The 21987-nt window shown below is 41.7% G+C and overlaps 1 protein-coding gene across 2 annotated transcripts in view; it reads left to right on the top strand.

Annotated features, from left to right (window-relative positions):
• The window catches only part of TTL (tubulin tyrosine ligase), a 37975-nt gene extending 23125 nt beyond the window's left edge, over window positions 1-14850 (top strand). The window contains exons 6-7 of one of the 2 annotated variants that reach the window (XM_019445057.2): window positions 8291-8434; window positions 11371-14850. In XM_019445057.2, coding sequence (XP_019300602.1) covers window positions 8291-8434; window positions 11371-11485 — 259 coding nt within the window. In that variant the 3' untranslated portion in view covers window positions 11486-14850. The remainder of the gene's footprint in view (window positions 1-8290; window positions 8435-11370) is intronic. The other variant, XM_019445073.2, reaches the window with a different exon arrangement.
• Window positions 14851-21987: the final 7137 nt, after the last annotated feature.

Here is a 21987-nt window from a genome sequence, read left to right as displayed (position 1 = left end):
TTATTTTTTATTTCTTTGATTTATGCTCCTTATTATTTCCTTTCTTCTGCTTTTTTTGAGGGGTTTAATTTGTTTTCTAGTTTCCTTAACGCAAAAGGTTAGATCATTGATTTGAGAGATTACCTTTTTTAAGTGCATTTAATGCTGTCAGTTTCCCTCTAAATACTTACTGACACATCCCCCAGGTTTTGCTATGTTGCGTTTTCATTTTCATTTTATTAAAATATTTTCTAGTTTTCCTTGTGATTTCATCTTTGACTTGTGTTATTTAGAAATTTTCGCTTAACTTCCAAATATTTGGGGATTTTCCAGATATTTTTCTATTACTGATTTTTATTTTAATTCCATCATGGTCAGAGAACATACTTTAAAATTTGTTAAAGTTTGTGTCATGGCCCACAATATGATCCAGTTTTAGTGAATGTTCCATGTGCACTAAAAATAACGTTTATTCTGCTATAGTTGGGCTGAGTGTTCTATAAATGTGAATTAGGTGAAAGTGATTAGTGTTGTTCAAGTCTTTTACATCCTTGCTGAATTTCTGTTCTGCTTGTTCTGTTCATGATTGAAAGGGAAAACATTGAAGTCTCCAAGTATAATTTTGGATTTATCTATGTCTCCTTTAGTTTTATCAGTTTTGCTTTATATGTTTTGAAGATCTGTTTTAGGTGCATATACATTTAGAATTGTTACCTTTTTTGTTTTTTGGCAACTGACCACTTTATCCATATGTAATTTCTGTCTTTATCTCTGGTAATATTTCTTATTTTAAAGTACATTGTCTGATATTAATTAATGTAGCCACTCCAGCTTTTTTTGATTAGTGATATGTCTCCATCCCTTTACCTCTATCCTATTCTGTTCCATTCTATATTTAAAGTGGGCTTCTGGTAGACAGTGTATAGTTAGGTTTTGTTTTTGTTTTGTTTAACAAAACAGCCAATATGGTAATCTCTACCTTTCTAATTGGTGTGTTTTTATCATTTGAATTTAATTATTATTGGTTTGGCTGGATTTATATGTACTATTTTTTTATTTACTATCTGTCCCCTTTTGGTTTTGTTTTTCATTTTCCCATTGCCTCCCTTTTAAAAAATTATTTGAATTTACTGCAGTGCCTCGGTGGCTCAGTTGGTTGGGCCTCTGACTTTTTGGCCCAGGTCATGATCTCGTGGTTTGTGAGTTCGAACCCCGCGTCAGGCTCTGTGCTGACAGCTCAGAGCCTGAAGCCTGCTTCGGATTCTGTGTCTCCCTGTCTCTCAAAACTGAATAAATGTTAAAAAAAATTTTTTTAAATAGAAATTATTTGAGTTTACTTAAAATTATTGAATTTACTTAGAATTACTTAGAATTTTTAAATAAAAATTATTTTAATTTTTCTGTTGAGTATTTGGCTATCTTTCTCCCTCTCTCTTAGTGTTTACTCTAGGGATTATGATTTATATACCTAATATTTATTTCACAGCCTTCTTAGAGTTAATAATTTATCACTTCAAATAAAGTGCAGAAAACTTATAACCTTATAGTTCACTTAACTCTCCCCCTCTATAGTTGTTGTATATATTACATCTATATCCATTGAAATCTCTACCACGTAATAATTTTTGTTACCAATATTCATATATATATATATTATATGTATGACAGATTATCAGGTTGGATTTTTTTTTTTTTTTTAATTTTTTTTCAACGTTTTTTATTTATTTTTGGGACAGAGAGAGACAGAGCATGAACGGGGGAGGGGCAGAGAGAGAGGGAGACACAGAATCGGAAACAGGCTCCAGGCTCCGAGCCATCAGCCCAGAGCCTGACGCGGGGCTCGAACCCACGGACCGCGAGATCGTGACCTGGCTGAAGTCGGACGCTTAACCGACTGCGCCACCCAGGCGCCCCTGGTTGGATTTTTTTTAATACAAGACTAAATTGTATGCTGTCTACAAGAAACCCACTTTAAATATAAAAAGAGAAAAATATTTTTTTATTTGCTTTTTTTTATTCTCTTCCTTCAGTCCTGAAGTTCCAAGTTTCTCTCTGATATTATTTCCCTTTAGACTTTAGCATTTCTTTTAGAGCAGTTCGTTCTGTAGGTAATAACGTCTTTTAATTTTCTGACATCTGAGAATGCCTTTGTCTCACCTTATTCCTGAAGGATATTTTCACTGCTGTTACACAAACACAATGTCAAGCAAAAATTACAAAAAATATAAACTGTGTATATAAGATGCATACAGGTTGATTCTGTTCATATAAATTGAAAAGCAAAACTGAAGTTATTTAGAGGAATGTGCATGTGTGGTTAAAATAGAAAACTGAAGGAATGAAAAACATAAAATTCAAAATAGTGGTTATCTCTGAAGGGGAAGCAGAAGGGACCAGAGAAAGGATCCTAAAGGAATTGGATTGTAGATACGTGGTGGTCATTAATGCCACCTATATTTTAAACTCACAAGACATCATCATTATCATCATCATTATTATTATAGAGTTAACAGTCATTTAGATTTTCCTATACATTTTAACCTTTTATGTTGCTTTTTTTTCTTTCATGCATTTTCTTGCTTTTGTCTAGGATCAGTTTCCTAACTCTTTTTTTTTTTTTTATGTTTATTCATTTTTGAAAGACAGAGAGAGACAGAGCACAAGCAGGGGTGGGGCGGGGAGAGAGGGGGACACAGAATCCGAAGCAGGCTCCAGGCTCTGAGCTGTCAGCACAGAGCCCAACGCGGGGCTTGAACTCCCGAACCGTGAGATCGTGACCTGAGCCAAAGTCGGACGCTCAACCGACTGAGCCACCCAGGCGCCCCATCAGTTTCCTAATTCTTAAAAAACTCATTTTTATTCCTTTTTAAGTAAAGTCTGCTGCTGATGAATCATTTTGGTTTTTTATTTATCTAATAATTTATCTACATTTATTTTTTCTTAAGATTTTTTTAAATGTTTATTTTTTTGAGAGAGAGAGAGGGGGGAGGGAGGGGCAGTGAGAGGCAGAAGAGAGAGGCAAAGCAGGCTCCAGGCTGTGAGCTTTCAGCACCGAGCCTGATGCCAGTCTCAAAGTCATGGACTGTGAGATCATAAGCTGAGCCGAAGTCGGAAGCTTAACTGACTGAGCCACACAGGTGCACCTATTTTTTCTTTATTTTTTTAAAAGACATGGAAAGATTTTTTAAAGACATGTTATGGAAATGGATTTCTAGATCAGCAAAATCTTTTTTTTTTTTTTTTAAACACTTTGAAGATGGCTTACCATTGTCTTCTGGCTTCTGTCTCTTTCTGGCTTCTGTCTCTTCCTTTGAGGTGTCAGCAACAATTTTAGCTTGCTCTGTGTCTTTTCTCTGTTTTGAAGATTTATTTTCATCGATTTTTATAAGCGTTACTGTGAGTTGTGTATACTTGTCTTTGTACTTATTGCTGCCTAGGTGTCATAGTGCTTCTTGAATCTGCGGCTGCAGGTCTTTTATTTGTTTTGGAATATTCGTGGCCGCCATCTTTTCCCTTTTGGCTTTTGTCCCATTCTTCTTTCCTCTGGGACTGTAGTTACATGGTACCAATCCTTTTCACTGTCTCATATTTCTCCCATGGTTTTTGTGTATCATTTGATCTCTTCCTTTAGCAATTAAAACCTGTTTAAAAAGGAAAAAGGGGGGCGCCTGGGTGGCGCAGTCGGTTAAGCGTCCGACTTCAGCCAGGTCACGATCTCACGGTCCGTGAGTTCGAGCCCCGCGTCAGGCTCTGGGCTGATGGCTCGGAGCCTGGAGCCTGTTTCTGATTCTGTGTCTCCCTCTCTCTCTGCCCCTCCCCCATTCATGCTCTGTCTCTCTCTGTCCCAAAAATAAATAAAAAACGTTGAAAAAAAAATTAAAAAAAAAAAATAAAAAGGAAAAAGGAAAATGCCAATAAAATGTATTGATAACTCATCTCTTGAGCTCTTGATTTTAGGGATTGTGCTTTCCGGTTCTAGAATTTCCATTTGACCCTTTTTAGATTATAGTTCTCTTGTGAAATTTCCCACTTGTCTTATATTGTCTTGAACATGTTAACAGTGATTCTTTAACATCTTCATTTGATTAGTCTGAAATCTGAATTACCTGTAGTAGAGGTTAGCAAAGTATGTCCTATGGGCCGAATCCAACCTAAAGCCCGTTTTCATATAAACCATAAGCTAAAAGTGGTTTTTACATTTTTAAAAGATTTTTTAGAAATAGAAGAATACGTAGCAGAAACTCTCTGTAGCCTTCAAAATCTAAAATAGTTACTGTCTGGTCCTTTGTAGAAAAAGTTTCCCAACCCCTGACTTACATGTTTGCTTCTGTTGTCTGTTTTTTTCTCTTGGTCCTGTTTCTTGATATGCCTGAAAATAATTTTTTAGTGCTATTATTCATTTATTATAGTTTACTAAATCCAATAGAGATTTTTAAAAAAAATTTTTTAACGTTTATTTATTTTTGAGACAGAGAGAGACAGAGCATGAATGGGGGAGGGTCAGAGAGAGAGGGAAACACAGAATCTGAAACAGGCTCCAGGCTCTGAGCCATCAGCACAGAGCCTGACACGGGGCTTGAACTCACAAACCGCGAGATCATGACCTGAGCCGAAGTCGGACACTTAACCGACTGAGCCACCCAGGCGCCCCCAATAGAGATTTTTTTAAGTTGAGGTATAAAATATGTATGGCAAATTCCATACATCTTAAGTGTACAGTGTGGTGAACTTCTAATTATGCGTATACTCAGATAATCATTACACGAATCATGATATAAAATATTTACAGCACCTCAGAATACTTTCTTGAGCTCCCTCAAAATATATACTTCATGCCACTGATAGCCACTCTTCTGACTTTTATTACCATCCTTTTGCTTACTCTTACACTTTATGTAAATGGAATTATACTGTATTTCCTGTTTTCTGTTCAACTTTTTTCACAAGTATACCTATGGGTTTCATCTGTATTGTTGCATAGGAGTAATTTACCTTTTTTACTGCTGTGTGATATTTCATTGTGTGGTTATTACATGATTTATCCCTTCCATAGTTGATGGACATCTTGGTCTTTATCTTTTATATCTTAGACCTATAATCTACCTGAATTATTATATGTCAAGTGTCATGTTTCTCTATGGGGTATCCCGTTGACCCAGGACCATTTGTGCATAAGGCTGACCTTTCCTCACTGTATTTTGGTGAGGCTTTGTTATAAATCAGGTGATCCTTTATGTGAGTGATCTCCATTCTGTTCTGTTGGTCTCTTATCTGTTCTGTCATTACCACCTGTCACAATGACTGAGACTTTTTCCTTAATGTATTCTACTATAGAGTCTGGCAGAATAATTATAGAGTCCCATTCCTTCAGGGATTGTAGGTGCTTAGAATTCTGACACCAGAGAAATCAAGTATGCTGAAGAAAGATTTCCTATTTTAGGCAAAAGATTTATTAGATATTTGTTATACCACCACCACCATCACCACTCCCCCATTGTTCTGTACAGTTCAGAGAGTGCTGCTACTTTGGTGCTATAAATGCTCCCAACAGCTCTTACGCATGTGTGTGTGTGGTTTTTTTCCCCCTGCTAGCCTCCCCCTAACTTCCCACTCCTGCTGAAAAAAGATGTACTGTATAAAGTCTCCAATGATGAAAAAAATTCTTTAAAGTGAATTATTAATCTTGAGCTTCCAGCAAATTAAAAAAAATATTTAATTTTGATTTGCTTCTGGCTCTCGGTTTTTCCTTTATTGTTTGAGCATGTTTCTTTCACTTTGTTGGGGTTCTTTCTTTTCTTTCCTTCTTTCCCTTTCTTTCTTTCTTTCTTTCTATCATGAACATCTATTAAATTTAAATGTTTTCTTAATTATAATATTGGAAAGGATATTTTAAACAAAAGTTAGGGGCACCTGGGTGGCTCAGACACTTAAGTGTCCAGCTTTGGCTCAGGTCATGATCTCTTGGTTTGTGAGTTTGTGAGTCCCACATAGGGCTCTCTGCTGTCAGTGCAGAGTCTGCTTTGGGTCTTCTGTCTCCCTTGCTCTCTACCCCTCCCCCTCTCACGCATGGGCAAGCGCGTCCATGTGTGCACACGCTCTTTCCCTCTCTCTTTCTCTCTCAAAAATAAACAAACATTTGGGGTACATGGGTGGCTAAGTTGGTTAAGCGTCCAACTTTGGCTCAGGTCATGATCTTGTGATTCGTGAGTTCCAGCCCTGCATCGGGCTCTGTGCTGACCACTCAGAGCCTGGAGCCTGCTTTGGATTCTGTGTTTCCCTCTCTCTCTGCCCTTCCCTGACTCACGCTCTGTCCCTGTCTCTCAAAAATGAATTAAAATGTTTAAAAAAAATTTTTTTTAATAAAATAAGGGGCACCTGGGTGGCTCAGTCGGTTGATAGTCCAACTCTTGGTTTCGGCTCAGGTCATGATCTCATGGTTCATGGCATTGGACCCCACCTTGGCCTGTGCTAACAGCACAAAGCCTGCTTGAAATTCTCTCTCTCCCTCTCTCCCTTTGTCCCTCCTCTGCTTGCTCTCTCTCTCTCAAAAAAATAAACTGAAAGAAACAAATAAAATAAAAATAAAACAAAAATGTCATGTGTAAAAATGTTTAAAAAAAAGTTAAGGTTATTCTTTCATAGTAGAGATAAAGATACAGAAAAAAATGTGATATGTGCCTTACCAGTGTAGGTTAAAAATGAATGAGAGAAGAAAATTTTATTCCAGTTGGTTGTTAAATGGCTAACTGACCAAAATTATATTTAAAGGTTTAAATATATGCATAGAAATATTTTCCTTTTCAGGGGGAGAAAAAGTAAGTTGACACTTGGAGGGGGTCGAGATGGAGGGAAGTCGGGGGAGCAAGACCCCGGCTCCAAGTTCACAGAGGTCCCAGTTGTTTGTTTGTTTCTTTCTTTCTTTTTCTTTCTTTTTTTTTCTTTTTTTTTTTTTTTTAGAGGTCCCAGTTCTTTAATGTCATTAGTCACAAACTACCTGTACAGATACATTGTGGAGTCAGTCACATGGAAGCCAATTTCTTTATTTTTCCTTCTAAACATACAGTTGTGTAGGAGGAAAGCCATTCCTGGTAATCTTAGAGTTGTCATAAAGCATTTTATTACTAGAATAGATATTTTGCCCCAACATTCAGTTGAGGGAAAAATCAGGGAAGGTCTTCATAAAACAGAAATAGCATAGGTTGTCTGGGATGGTTATTCTGGAAAACAGTGATTTATTATTCATAGGTTCTTTATAAATTATTTCATTGAACTATCCCAGCACTAGGACTAGGTATTATTTTTACCCCTTCCTTTATGGATAAAGAAATCAAAGCTTGGCCCAGAGAGGTTAAAAAAAAAAACTTGTTCCAAATTTTGGGCTTAGCCCCCTGACCTTAGATCTCATGTACTTACTCATTTTCTGAGATTGACTTTGAACTTTTTTGTGTTTGTGTTTTTTCCCAATTTTTTTGAACAGTAGTGGTGTTAATAATAATTCTATTTTCTATTTCAATATTTAAATCTTTTAATTAGTAATAATTTGGCATTAGAACTGGAGCTAGTGGAAGAAATGAATGAGGCCAGCTTCACTGCAAATTCTGCCCTTCACCAAATGGTAGTCCATTTCTTTTATATGGCAAAAATGCGTGGGAGTGTTTTATTTATTACAAACAAATATGGCAGCAGCCCTACTGTTGGAGGAATCCACCTATCCACGGGCCACAGTGACTCAGCGCTGTGGTAGGAAAGCAGCCCCTACCTGTAAGAACAGGACTGCAGAGTTTTCTAACAAATAGCTTGATAAGTAGTATTGTCTTGAATAATCTGTTGGTAACAAATTTAAAAGAGAGAATTGGGGCACCCAACTGTCTCAGTGGAGTGTGCAGCTCTTGATCTCTGGGTTGTGAGTTCGAGCTGGGTGTTGGGTGTAGAGATTACCTAAAAATAAAATCTCACGGCACCTGGGCGGTTCATTTGGTTAAGCGTCCGACTTCGTCTCAGGTCAGGATCTCACTGCTCGTGAGTTTGAGCCCTGTGTCAGGCTCTGTGCTGATAGCTCAGAGCCTGGAGCCTGCTTTGGATTCTGTGTCTCCCTCTCTCTCTGTCCCTGCCCTGCTTGCTCACTCACCCTCTTTCTCTTCCTCTCTCAAAAATAAATAAAACATTTAAAAAAAATTTTTAATAAAATAAAAATTAAGTCAAAGTGGATTTTTATCAGTACTTTTGATATAAAATCATCCAAGTATGTCTTCTGTGTTCCTTCTCCCTCAACCAACCCGTTCTCAGTGAGCTCTCCCACTCTGCCCCACAGAAGCTGCCTCATGAGCGTGGAGCCCGCCATCAGCACCAGGCACCTCCCTTACCAGAGCTTCCAGCTCTTTGGCTTTGACTTCATGGTGGACGAGGAGCTGAAGGTCTGGCTCATTGAGGTCAACGGCGCCCCAGCTTGTGCCCAGTAAGCCTGAACACCACTGCGTTTTAACAAACGGGAAGTTGGTTCCACAGTAGGAATAGCCTATCTTGGCAAGGTAGTGAGTTCCCATTACCAAAGTGTTCAAGTGTAGACCATGTAACTGCTGTCAGGGAGGATATCCTTTGGCCGGACCCTGGCTGGCGGGGGTCAGGGGGCTTTGCTGAGTCAGTCCTTCCTAATTCCCCCATGTGTGTTGAGCAGTAGTCTGTGCTCAAGTGGGCGGTAGTTGCTATGAAAGTTTCAACAAAGCTAAAAAACTGCCAGAGGAGACCCTCTTGTGTGACCGGTTCAGGGAGCAGGTCCTGTGAGTGGACCGGGACGGTGATGACCAAGAAATCGAGGGGCTCCCTGGGCAAGAAGTGTTCTGAGAAGGCATTGTAGGCACAGTGGAGCTAGAAATGGTATGTAAGAGAAGAGTGTCACATGCACCAAGGGGAGGAGGGGAGAGCCTTCAGGAGGGGGACATAGCATCCAGTGGAACCATGCCCCATGCCAGGCGCTATGGGAGTTGCACAGATGAACAGAATGTGCCCTCAAAAGCATGATGGAGGCCTTAAATGTAAGGGAAAGTCAGACGGACCTTATCCTCATATGCTGCTGGTTTTTCTAAAGATTCACTTTCATCAGGTCGAAACCCCTCCGTGGTTCCCCACATCCATGTCCTGGAGGAGTTGAGGTGATCTTCCTCCACAGGTTTAGGAGAAAGTCCCAAACCTACAAGCGGCAGTATTAACACACAAGTAGCTCTTTCATTAGGAGCCAGGCCTTTGCCACGCGCTCAGTGGCTGCGACATGGCGGGTGTGATTCGTCTTGTTCGGCACTCCCTTCAGCCAACCAGTACTCGTTAGTACCCCCCAACTCGCCAGGCCCCGTACTGGGCCCTGAGTCACAGTCATGAGCAGAGATGCAGACCCTGCCCTTAGAGAGACTGCGGGCATGGCAGAGGACCAGACAAATACAGATTATAAGCTGGGACATTTTATCCTTGGTAAAGGATGTGAACGGTAATATCATTGAACAAAGGGCTGCTGTTGAGGGGTGGTGTTTGGAACTGAGTCGGAAGGAGGAAGGAGAGGTGAGCAGACTGAAGCAAGGGGGAGAGCAGGCTGGCTCACATCTTCTCTTCACCACATCCACCTCAGCCTGCCCGTTTTCCCCTGTCCTTGCAGTAAAGGTTCTGTCCTCCCTCGTGCTCCGTGCCCTATCCCCACTCCTGTCCTACGTCCCCTGGCCTTCCTCATTCACAGTATCATCCTTTCTCCCCCTTCAGGGTGTGGTTCCCATCAGCACGTGGGTGCACAGCAGATTTCCACAACTGTCAGAAAAGAGCCCTCCCCTGATGCCATGTCCTGCTCCAGAGACTCCTCCTCCCCACTCGGGTCAGAGCCAAACTTCTAGAAAGCAGCGCCTGCTCAGGCCGTCTCCTCTTCCTCTGCCCTCATGCATGCCGTGGATCATTCTGGGCTGGATGCTGTCCCCTCCATCCCGTAGAAACTGCTCTAAGGTCCCCAGCCGAGTCCACGTTGCCAAGTCCAGCAGCCCCTTTCTGTCTGCACTTCCCTGAGCCTCTCGGCAGTGTTTGAGGCCGCTGCTCACACCTTGCTGAGACGCTCTTCTGTTGTGGCTTCAGGCACACTCTGTACCGGGAGGGTTTGCCTGAGGAGGGGTGGGCAAGATTGGCCCCCTGTTCCTCATCGCCCTGGCTGTTTGTCTTCTCTATAACGCTTTCTCTGAACGTGATCTTATTCAACTTCATAATTTTAAAACCACCAAATTGCATCACAGCCAAAGTTCCAGACCAGTGTCTGCACCGGCCTGCCCACCGTCCTGCAAGGATGGCTGTGGCTGTCCGAGAGGCACCCCTTGCCCCAGGCTCGCCTGTCCCCGTGAATGACCACCTCCCCTCTGCACAGAATCTAAGCTGGAATCCTGACCCAAATCTGGCCTCCTTCTCTCCATTACCCTCAGATTCTGGCTTGAGGCTTGTCAGCTTGGCCTCCAGCCTTGGCAGTCCCCTGCCGTCCACCTCCCCTGCCCTCGCTCTCCCACAGGTCATCCTCCATCACCGTGGACGCTTTTGCCAGGAGCCTCCAACAGGGACCTCTTCTTCTGCTCTTGCCCCTGTAAAACCCCCTCTCCGTGCACACTGCTCCTCCATGGGCGCTGCCCCTCTTTTCCCCCTCCCCCAACATGTTCTCTCTTTCTCTCCTCCTCTCCCCTTCCCTGTTTTCCCCCTCCTTCTGCCTTTTTGGGTCTGTCTCTCCTCTCCTCCATCCTCTTTTCTAAATTTTTAAAAATGTTTTTACTTATTTTTGAGAGAGAGACAGAACATGAGCAGGGAAGGGGCAGAGAGAAAGGCGGAGACACAGAATCCAAAGCAGGCTCCGGGCTCTGAGCTGTCAGCACAGAGCTCAACACGGGCCTCAAGCTTGTGAACCGCAAGATCATGACCTGAGCCGAAGTCAGACACTTAACTGACTGAGCCACTCAGCCCCCACCCCCGTCATCCACTGTTTGTCTGACTTCACTCGTTCTCCAGATCTTGGCTTAGCTGTCACTCCTGGGTGACTCCTTAGCTGTCTTTCCTGGAGTTTCCTCAGCCACACAGAGAGGGGGCAGTATACCCACTGCAGACAGGCCAGATGAAAGACTTACCCTTGAAAATTGCCCGTCTTTCCTGCCGGTGAGAGCAGGAGCTGTTTGTCTGTTCACCTGAGACCTTCTAGAAATGTTTGTTAACGGGGTGCTTTATCTTCATGCCATGCCTCGTGCAGCATTCGTATGTACGGTGGAAACCAGTTTTATAAATTTGGTCACGAGATGGAACATCTAGGGCAGGTCCTGGTGATAAACATCATGACTTTTCATGTGCATTTTGATGAACATCTTCAGTGATATTTCTAAAAACCCGTTTCAGGAAGCTCTATGCAGAACTGTGCCAGGGCATCGTGGACATAGCCATATCCAGTGTCTTCCCGCCCCCAGACGTGGAGCCACAGCACGTCCAGCCGGCTGCGTTCATCAAGCTGTGACCCAGGGAGGCGCCCAGAGCTGCCTCAGAAGAAGCATGAGCTCCTGCTCCAGGGGAAGGTGAAAGGTCAGGATCACTCGTTCCCAAGCCAGAACTGGAGAAAGAGAGGCAACCGGCCAAGCCGTGATCGAAGAGAGAGCATGAGAAAAAAAGGCGACTTCCCCGAAGAGTGGTTGCTCAGGGGTTCCCAGGTGGTGCTCGCAGCACTGCTGTCGAGATGTGAAAACCGCGGCAAACTTCTCTGAGGGGAGAGTACAATATTCTTCTAAGGGGAAAAGACAGGGACTTGATTATTTTATGTTCTCGTTCTTTGAAAAAAAAAAAAAAATCCAATTTTTATCCTAAGGCAGCATTGTGAGCAGCGCCTCTCCTCCCTGGGGATCGAGACTGTTGGACCTTTGGTTGGTGTCTTTCCACCTGCTGCAGCCTTAGTGCCTTAGCTCTATGCCCAGCTGCAACCCTTTTGTCTGGGACAGGGATCGGATGTGATAGCTTTCGGGAGGTGGCCGATGTGTTCCCCGCCCATCCTTCTCCACAGCACCCTGCCCGTGGGAGTCTGGACAAGCATGCACCAACAGCCCTTGGTTCCGTGCTAGGTGCCACCTCGCGGCAAAGGGGGTTTTCCTCACCACGTTCCTGATGGCGTTTGGTCAGTCACCTGTCAGGGTTGCTGTGGGCTGGGCACCAAAACGGCAAATGCTGCTCTCGATCTGCTCTGTGCATGTTTTAGAAACCAAACAGCAAGTTTGCCACAACATAAGCATCAAATAAGCATGAGAGAGAAAAAAACACGATGTCTTGCTTTACTTAATAGTTGGGTATGGTGGATCTTTGAAATATGATGATTCTCAGTTATCTTGGTTTTAACCAGAACTCTACATGCACTTTTGCAAAGTTCCCTTTTGTTCTCTTTTTGTTGTTGTTGTTGTTGTTATTGTTGTTGCCGTTTTAACTTTTGTAAAAACCCCTCTAGGGGGCAGGAGAGTAGAATTCCACATACACCCCACCACCGCCACCAGGTGGCACTGCCCCAGACCCAGGCGGCTTTCCTCCATTTTCTTGCTCTCCAAGCACCTCCCGCAGGAGCTGGAAGAGGTTTTGTTCCAGGGTTTTGTTCTTTTCTCTGCTTCTGCCTCTTGACATCAGGGTGAGGCTCCGAACGAGTGTATGTCTGGCCTGGGAAAGACATGGTTTCAGAGCTCCACAGAGCATCTTATAGGTCAACAAGTGTGTCCTATTAGGTGTAGTTTCCATTTACTGGATCAAATATTCTGTAGATTTTTCAGGAGGCTGCATCACTACCAGTGGGAAGAACAAGATGCTACTTGCGTTCAGCGCGAGCTGACTGAACAGGTCCTCCAGAGAGTGTGCTGGGAACCACAGCAGGCCCCCTGTCCAATACATGCTTGTTCTTCCTGCGTGTATATATGTGCTCCATTATTCTTTCTACTTGTCACCAGACAACAGTTCTGTAGTCAGGGAGACTTTTAAAAAGAGAAAAGAGAGCAACGCCTCCTCAAACATGATGAGATGTGGGAGCTTACAGTGAAGAAAGGAATATTTCATAGATGCAGCAGTGGGTGTAGGATGTGATGGCATTATGTCGGGGTGAAGGAGAAGGGCCCAGCTGGTTTAGCTTTTCTGTGAATTTGGAATTACAAGACAAAAGCCCGGGTGGTTACCCAGAAAACAGATAATGAGGTTTGCATCCAGAGCAAAATAAAACAGTTAGTGGTGGAGGTGTCAGTCTTGGAGGCCCAGCACTGTTGGGTTAGTGTCTAGAAAGTCTAAGTGTCTGAGTCCTTGGGAGGTCTCTGTGGACTGGTTTTGGGGAAAGCATGGAGGTTTCTATAGTGCTATCACAGGTGAACGCAGATTTGTAACAATCTTTTCGACCCGAATTAAAGGGACATTTGAGAGTTTTCCAGCGCTTACAGTGACAGAGCTAAGAATAGATGTTGGAAGTTCATGGATCTTGATGGATTTTCTAAGAAATTTAAATCAGTAGCATATATGTGAGGGGAGTAAGGCTTTAAAAAGAAGGTTCTGCTTCATTCCTCACATGGTTTCAAATAAGTGTCTATTTTATGCATTTATTTTCAATCAAGTGGGATGGTTGCCTCCGAACTGTTCCATACCCTTCCATGATATCCTTGGCACAGATGGTTATGCCTCGCTCTTCAGTTAGTCTTTATATGTGCAGTCCGAGTACATTTCGCCAGTTGCTGGGGGAGGAGGTGTTCTTTATTTGGAGATGATTCCAGTCTTGGCGGTGTCATTTAGCTGCACAGTGTGAGATGAACTCGTTAACCTCACTGTGCCTTAGTTTCTTATCTCATGGAAGAAATTGTTGCCTGACCCAGGGACTACCTCAAGGGCGTTTAGTGAGGACAGGTGAAATTAGGAAGACTCGAGAACCTGTAGTACCAAGGTTCTCAGTGTTGATTGTATGCTGGACTCACTGGGGAAGCTTTTAAAAAATGTTGGTGTCTACACCCTCCCCCTCTCTCCCACCTCTGACCAATCGAATCCAAACGTCAGGCATCAGTATGCTCTGAGATGCCTTCAACCACTGCTTGAGAAGGAAAGACAAATGCATTATTACCTTAGAATAATCAGATAAGGCCTAGGACCTTTTTTTTTAAAGTTCCTTTTGGAAGGACAGGCATTTCTTTAAGAATGACCATGTTGTTGCCCTGATACAGGCAACTGCTGTCTCAGCACGTTCTCTTTTTGCTTCCTGTCCCAGCATTTGTAAACGCAAACGTGCTTTCATTTACTCACACGGTTTGTGAAGCCCTGACAACAAATGTAAACAGACAGGAATTTATAAATCTGTTAAATATGTGTTAAGATTATTAACGCTTGAGAGAAAAGCCCCTTCCCTCACACTTAACTCCTGGCGTAATCCTAAACTCGATTTTACCCAGAACATTGAAGTGCCTCCGTGTCTGTAGGATACAGTGGAGCAGGTGCCGGCATACTTCCCAGCTGACTTGATGTTTCATACTAGTGCCTCAGGATCATTATCTCAGACTTAGCAGTGCTGGAAATGTATGGGATCCACGGAATCCGCAAGCAGCGGTGAAGCTCCCAGAGGGTGTTTTCATTGACAGCCAAGGTTGTGTCCAGCACGTGTGGACCCAGCCCTGTTGTGGGCGGTGGGGGGGACTCTACTAGAGAAGACAAGGTGCCAGAGTTAGGTTTCCTGCAGCATGTGGCTGCTGTGGCGAAAATGCAGTGACACACTTGTCTCTGATCCTGAACACAGAATCTGTACCTAAGAGGAAATGACTTCTGAAAATAAGGTGATTTTATGAATGTTTAAAATTCCCAGAGCATTAAAGTAAAGTAATATTTCAAGTATTTTTGTGCCCTTGGGTTCTATCATCTTATTGTGGTTGTTGACTGTCCTAGGAGAGCACTGGCTGTTTGAATCCATGACTTCGTTACTCAGAGGTAGACAGACTTTTTTTGGAAAGGGTCAGATTAGTAAATATTCTAGGCTTTGCAAACCAAACAGGTTCTTTGTTGCATATTCTTCTTTTTTTTTTTTTAACCAACTCTTTAAAAATTTAAAACAGAGGCATCTGGGTGGCTCAGATGGGTAAGCGTCTGACTCTTGATCTCAACTCAAGTCTTGATCTCGGGGTCATGAGTTCAAGCCCCGCATTGGGCTACATGCTGGTCATGGAGCCTACTTTTAAATTATTTTTATTTTTTTTAGTACACACAAACACAAGCCAGATGTGGCCATTGTTTGCTGATCCCAGCATGTTACTGAATACATAAGCCAACAGATTGTCTTTTGAAAGTGTAATGAGCTCCTCTAGGGTGAAGCATTGGAACAATTTCCACAGCCAAAATCCAGTCCATGTCTTATATGTCTTGTATATTGTCTGAATCATGATGCAGATTGCCAGATGAGTCCCATGGTTGTGAGAAGGGAGGAGGTAGAGGGGCTTTCTGAAAGGATTCTACAATCAGCCAGAAGGCCATGAAGTCTTTACTAAGACTTTACTAAGGCCAGGTATATGGTAAGTCTTGCACACCTCTGGCAGTTAGTGTCATTTATGTAAACTATAGTTAACTTGTGACTTCATGCATGATGAGACTGAATGCTCTGGACATCTTTCCCATATATGGCTGCTTTCACTCCATAAACACACTTCTGACACAGAGAAAGGGCCTTCCATAAATGCAAACCCTGGCTGGTTAAGCACTCCAAACAAGTTTCTGATATGCTATATAACACATACCCACTAGACACCATGTAGATTGCACAGGCAGGGTGCAGGGACAAGTACACATGGACCCGAGCAGGAAACTATTTAGGATCCTGAGAGTGGACAGGTTCAAAACTTGTGGAGCACTTCTCTTGGAGGCTGGTCCTGCTTGCTGTCAGTAGCTGCCCCTTCTCCTTAAAGAAGCTGGGGTTATCCCATTAGCCCCAGAGGTTCAGTGATATTTTAAAGATGTCTTCCCCAAAGCATCCCCAAAGGCAGATTGAGTGTTGGTGTCCTCTGAAAATTGTCTCTCCATGAAAGCAATGGGAACACTGGCAAAAACTGTCTGGAAGTTAACCAAAGGTTTGCAACAATCCAGAAATATTTATTAAAGAAAAATGGTTGCACTTTGGTAACAACAGCAAGTTTTGTTAATTTTTAAATCGCTCTATTTTCATCCCCCTTTTCCTAGCTCCATGGTAGCCTTGGAAATGAAAAGCCCCACAATCATGGTGAAACCCAGGAGTTTAGCAACCATGGGAGGGTACAGAATGGGGTTGGAGCTCCTCCAAAGTCCCTTTCCCAGTGAATTGTCATTATTTGACCTGACAGTTCCATCTAAGTCCTTATCTCAGGGCTTGTCTTTGACATTTCTCAAAGTGTGCCCAGTGTAAACAACCTTTTCCCTGGGTGAGTTTGTTAAAAATAATCAGCAGCAATTGTTTATTTAGCACCTCAATTTCCTGAGTAGACTACATGAGTTAGAACGAACAACAAGCTGACCAAAAAACTTAGAAGGAAAAGGTGAGGAATGAGATGTCCATTGGAAGTTGTGAAAAGTTTCTGAAGACTATAGAAGGCCACACACATGTATAGGGCTCTGTGCATGCCTGGGGAGACCTAAATTGCCTCAGCTTATATGACCAGGAGGATCTTCACAAGCAGGAAGGATTAATGCAGAGCTGTAAACTGCCTCCCTGGGCATGAAGGCATGCCCAATACACACACACACACACACACACACACACACACACACACAACCCCTTGGCAAAGGCTGGGAGACTTACTAGTCCAAGTGTTTAAGGAAATCTGTCAATCATTAGTTAACCACTAAGCTAACAGCAGAGACTTCACTGGCCACACATCAAAGAATATAGCCTTTACAGAATTATTTCAGGAAACTCTAAAGAATAAACAGCAACTATTAACCCTGCAGAGGATAGAGTATCTGGCTTCCAAAGTTGCCCCATTATATTATTAAAATTTTCCGATATTCAACCCGAATTATGGGGCATGCAAAGAAATAAGAAAGTATGGCCCATGGAAGGAAAAGGCAATCAGTAGAAACCATCCCTGAGGAAGCCCAGGCATTGGTCTTATACACAAAGACTATCTAAAATGTTTAAAGAACTGAAAGAATGATGAGAGTGATGTGTCAGCAGAGAGAGAATATCATTAAAGAGATACAAATTGTTTTTTAAATAGAACCTGGTAGGAATTTTGGCATTAAAGAGTACATTAGTGCAAATGAAAAATTCAGTGGAGGTGTTCAAAAGCAGGTTTGAGCTGGCAAAAGAAAGAATCAGTGAATCTGAAATCAATCAAGATCATCCAGTCTGAGGAACGAAAAGAATGAAAAAAAATGAACAGTGCTCCAGACATGTATATGTTTACCAACATATATATAACAAGAGTCCTAGAAGAGAGGAGAGAAAGAGGCAGAAATCATATTGAAAAAAATTGCAGCCCAAAACTTTCCACTTTGATGAAAAACGTTAAATGCATCCAAGAATGAACGCCTGGGTAGCTCAGTCAGCCGAGTCTCTTTTTTTTTTAATTTTTTAAATGTTTATTTTTGAGAGAGAGAGAGAGAGAGACAGAGGTGGGCAGGGGAGGGTCAGAGAGAGAGGGAGACACAGAATCTGAAATAGGATCCAGGCTCTGAGCTGTCAGCACAGAGCCTGACGTGGGGCTCAAACTCATGAACCATGAGATCATGACCTGAGCTGAAGTTAGATGCTTAACCAACTGAGCCACCCACGTGCCCCCAAAGTGTCCAACTCTTTATTTTGGCTTGGGTCATGATCTCAGGGTCATGGGATCAAGCCCCACATTGGGCTCCGTACTGACTGAGGAGCCTGCTTAAGACTCTGTCCCTCTCCCTCTGCCCCTCTCCCCCATTCATATATGTGCTCTCTCTCTCTCAAATAAAAAATAAATAAAATAAAAAAAATTGTAAGTGCATCCAAGAAGTCCAACAAACTCTAAGTGGGACAGACTCAAAGAGATCTACACCAAGACACATCAACCACTGAGAAAATAACTTTAAATATACAGTAAAAGAGACAAGGGACCTAAAATGTACCCTAGAAAATACCTATTTAACAAAAAAGGCATTAATGAAGAAATAGGGGAAGTAGATATAAAGCATATAGAAAACAAATAGCAAAATTACAGACACAAATCCTACCTTCTCAGTAATTTCATTAAATATAAATGGATTAAATACTAGGACCAAAAAAGCAGAGACTGGCCAAATAAATTACAAATCAACCATAATCCAACTTTATATTATCTACAAGAGACACAATTTAGATGCAAAGATACAAATAAGTGAAAGTAAAAATATGGGAACTATGTATCATGCAAATAGTAGCTCAGAGAGAGCTTGAGTGGCCATAGTAATATTAGACAAAATAGACTTTAAGAAAAAAAATTGTTACTACAGGCAAAGAAGGACATTTATAATGGTTAAGAGATCAATCCATCAAACAGGTATAACAGTTATAAAAATATGCACCTAGCAACAAAACCCCAAGAAATATGAAGCAAAAACTGGCAGAATTGAAGAGAGAAATAGTTCAACAATATTTGGAATAGTTGGAATAGTTCCAACAATAGTTCCAATTTTCAGCCCCTCATTTTCCGTAACTGAACAGCAAGTCAGAAGATCACCAAGGAAATAGAAAACACTGTAAACCAACTAGATCTAAGAAATATCTATAGATAATTCCACCCAACAAAGTAAAATACACATTTTTCTCAAGTGCACATGGAACATTCTCTGGAATAAACCATATGGTATACCATAAAGCCTCAGTGAATTAAAAAATTGTTGAAATTAGGTGCCCTGTCTGGCTCAGTCAGTGGAATGTGCTACTCTTGATCTTGGGGTAATGGGTTTGAGTCACACTTTGGATGTAGATATTGCTTTTAAGAAAAATTTTAAGAAAAATAAAAATTACTGAAATAATACATATGTTCTCTGACTACAATGGAATAAAATTAGAAATCGTTAACAAAGAAATTTGGGAAAATCACAAATATGTGGGAATTAAAAACAGTCCTAAGTAACCATGGATCAAAGAAGTAAGGAAAATTAAAAAGTACTTTGAGATAAATGAAAATGGAAACACAACATACTAATACTTATGAAACTCAGCTAAAGTCATGCCTAAAGGGAGATTTATATTTTTTTAATGACTATATTTAAAAAATAAATCGGGATGCAGAAAAAGAGGATCTCTTCTGCATTGCTGGTGGGAATGCAAACTGGTGCAGCCACTCTGGAAAAAACTATGGACGTTCCTCAAAAAATTAAAAATAGAACTACCCTATGACCCAGCAATTGTACTACTAGGTACTTATCCAAGGGATACAGGTATCCTGTTTCGAAGGGGCACATGCACCCAAATGTTTATAGCAGCACTATCAACTATAGCCAAAGTATGGAAAGAGCCCAAGTGTCCATCGATGAATGAATGGATAAAGAAGAGGTGGTATATATATATACAATGGAGTATTACTTGGCAATAAAAAAAGAATGAAATCCTGCCATTTGCAACTACATGGATGGAACTAGAGGATATTATGCTAGAGAGGGTATTTGTCAGAGAAAGACAAATATATGACTTCACTCATATGAGGACTTTAAGACACAGAACAGATGAACATAGGGAAGGGAAGCAAAAATAATATAAAAACAGGGAGGGGGACAAAACATAAGAGACTCTTAAACATGGAGAACAAACAGAAGGCTACTGGAGGGGTTGTGGGAGGAGGGATGGTCTAAATGGGTAAGGGGCATTAAGGAATCTACTCCTGAAAGCGTTGTTGCACTATATGCTAACTAATTTGGATGTAAATTAAAAAGAAATAAAACTAAAAAAAACCATCTCAAATCGGGGCACCTGGGTGGCTCAGTACGTTAAGTGTCCAACTTTGGCTCAAGTCATAATCTTACAGTTGGTGAGTTCAAGCTCCACATCTGGCTCTCTGCTGTCAACACAGAGCCCAATTTGGATCCTCTGTCCCCTTCTGTTTCTGCCCCTACTCCACTCTATATCAAAAATAAATAAACATAAAAAAAAAAAAAAAGATATGTCTCAGGGACCTGGGTGGCTCAGTCGGTTAGGTGTACAACTCTTGATTTCGGCTCAGGTCATGATCTCACAGTTTGTAAGGTTGAGCCCCAAGTGGGGCTTGAGCTGGTGGTGTGGAACCTGCTTGGAATTCTCAATAAACTAACTTCTACCTTAAGAAATTAGAAAAAGAAAAAAGAAAAGAAATTAGAAAAAGAAGAGTTTAAATACAAAGCAATAATAAAGATGAGAGTAGAATTAAATGATATAGAGAATAGAAAAACAAATGAGACCTTTTCAAAACAAATGAAAATGGATGAGACCAAAAGCACAAACTCTGAAGATGGTCCTTCAAAAAGATCAACAAAATTGACAAAGCATTAGCTAGACTGACCAAGAAAAAAAAATAATAAAGAACTCAGATTACTAAAATAAGGAACAAAAAGGAGACATTCCTAAAGCATAGATAAAAAGGGATTAGGAGGATCTATGAATGATTTTATGCCAACAAATAGATAACCTACATGAAATGCACACATTTCTAAAAAGACACAAAACTGATGAACCTGACTCAAGAAGATAAAATCTGAACAGACCTAACAAGTAGATTGAACTAATAATAAGTCTTTTCATAGAGAAAAGCCCAGTAACAGATAGCTTCAGTGTTGAATTCTAAGTGTTAAAAATGTAATGCATCCATACAATGGATTCTTAGTCATGAAAGAAATGAAGTATTGAAAGGTGCTGTAACATGGATAATCCTTGAAAGCAGTGGAGAGATAGGATGATCAACCCTTTTAAAACTTGTATTCTGAAGAGACTTGGTAGTTGAAGAGAGACAAGTGATCAGTTAGTTGTTTTGTTGTTTTGTTTTGTGTAACAGCTTTTCCAGCAAATTTGTATGCTGATGCAAATGGTTGCCCCAGCAATAATCTCCTCCTTCTCTGGCCTTCTAGGAGTCCTTGACTAGGGGAGAGGAAATGAAGGAGAGTTTTCCTTAAAAGGAGCAGAGATAGTAAAGGGGAAGAAGACAGAACTTAGGTTACAGCTGCACACATCTTGGTAGGTTTAATGATGTCAACATAGAAACAGAAGGTAACTTTAAAAAAAAAAAACTTTTCTTTTAACGTTTATTCATTTTTGGGAGACAGAGCCTGAGCAGGGAAGGGGCAGAGAGAGAGGGAGACACAGAATCCAAAGCAGGCTCCAGGTTCTGAGCTGTCAGCACAGAGCCAGATGCGGGGCTCGAACTCACAAACTTCAAGATCATGACCTAAGCCAAAGTCGGATGCTCAACAAACTGAGCCACGCAGGTGTCCTAAACGGTAATTTTTAAAAGTGATATAGGAATGAAAACAACCAGCTGACCTAGGTAAAGGTGAAATTGACAGGAGGGATGGATTCCCAAGGGGCAGGAGGACATTTTTTAGGAGGTGGATTAATTCATTATCTTAATTGTGATGGTATCGTAGGATTTTTTTACCACAATACCCAGGATTCATTGTCCTGCCGCTTTGAAGAATGAAGAGGTGGAGGGGTGCCTGGGTGGCTCACTCGGTTGAGTGCTTTCCCTTCCCTCTGGTTCCTTCTCAGATTCTACCCTTATTGGCTTCATAGCTCTAGGTGCTGGGTTGTCCATTCCTGATTGGCTCCTCTATGTTGTATGAGGGGTGGTCTATGGCCATACTTAGGTCTTTTGTCAAATTCCTGAGGGAAACCTGAGGGGGAGTAGGTAGGCTCTGTTACTTTTCTTAAGAGGAACCTCATGCCTGAGGGTGTTGCTGTGGTCAGACACACCCAGCATTGTTCCAAAATGTGTGTTTTTCCCCACTGAGGGACCTCAGGCCCTAATCTTTCCCTTTCCGCCTACTGAATCCTATCTTCTATCGTAATGGCCTCATGGGTTGTACACATAG

This window comes from Panthera pardus, unplaced genomic scaffold, assembly GCF_024362965.1.
Source record: "Panthera pardus isolate Hobbes unplaced genomic scaffold, ASM2436296v1 HiC_scaffold_26, whole genome shotgun sequence".
NCBI classification, from domain to species: Eukaryota; Metazoa; Chordata; class Mammalia; order Carnivora; family Felidae; genus Panthera; species Panthera pardus.
The sequence above is the reverse complement of the archived record's forward strand: the minus strand, read 5'-3'. Positions and strand labels throughout refer to the sequence as shown.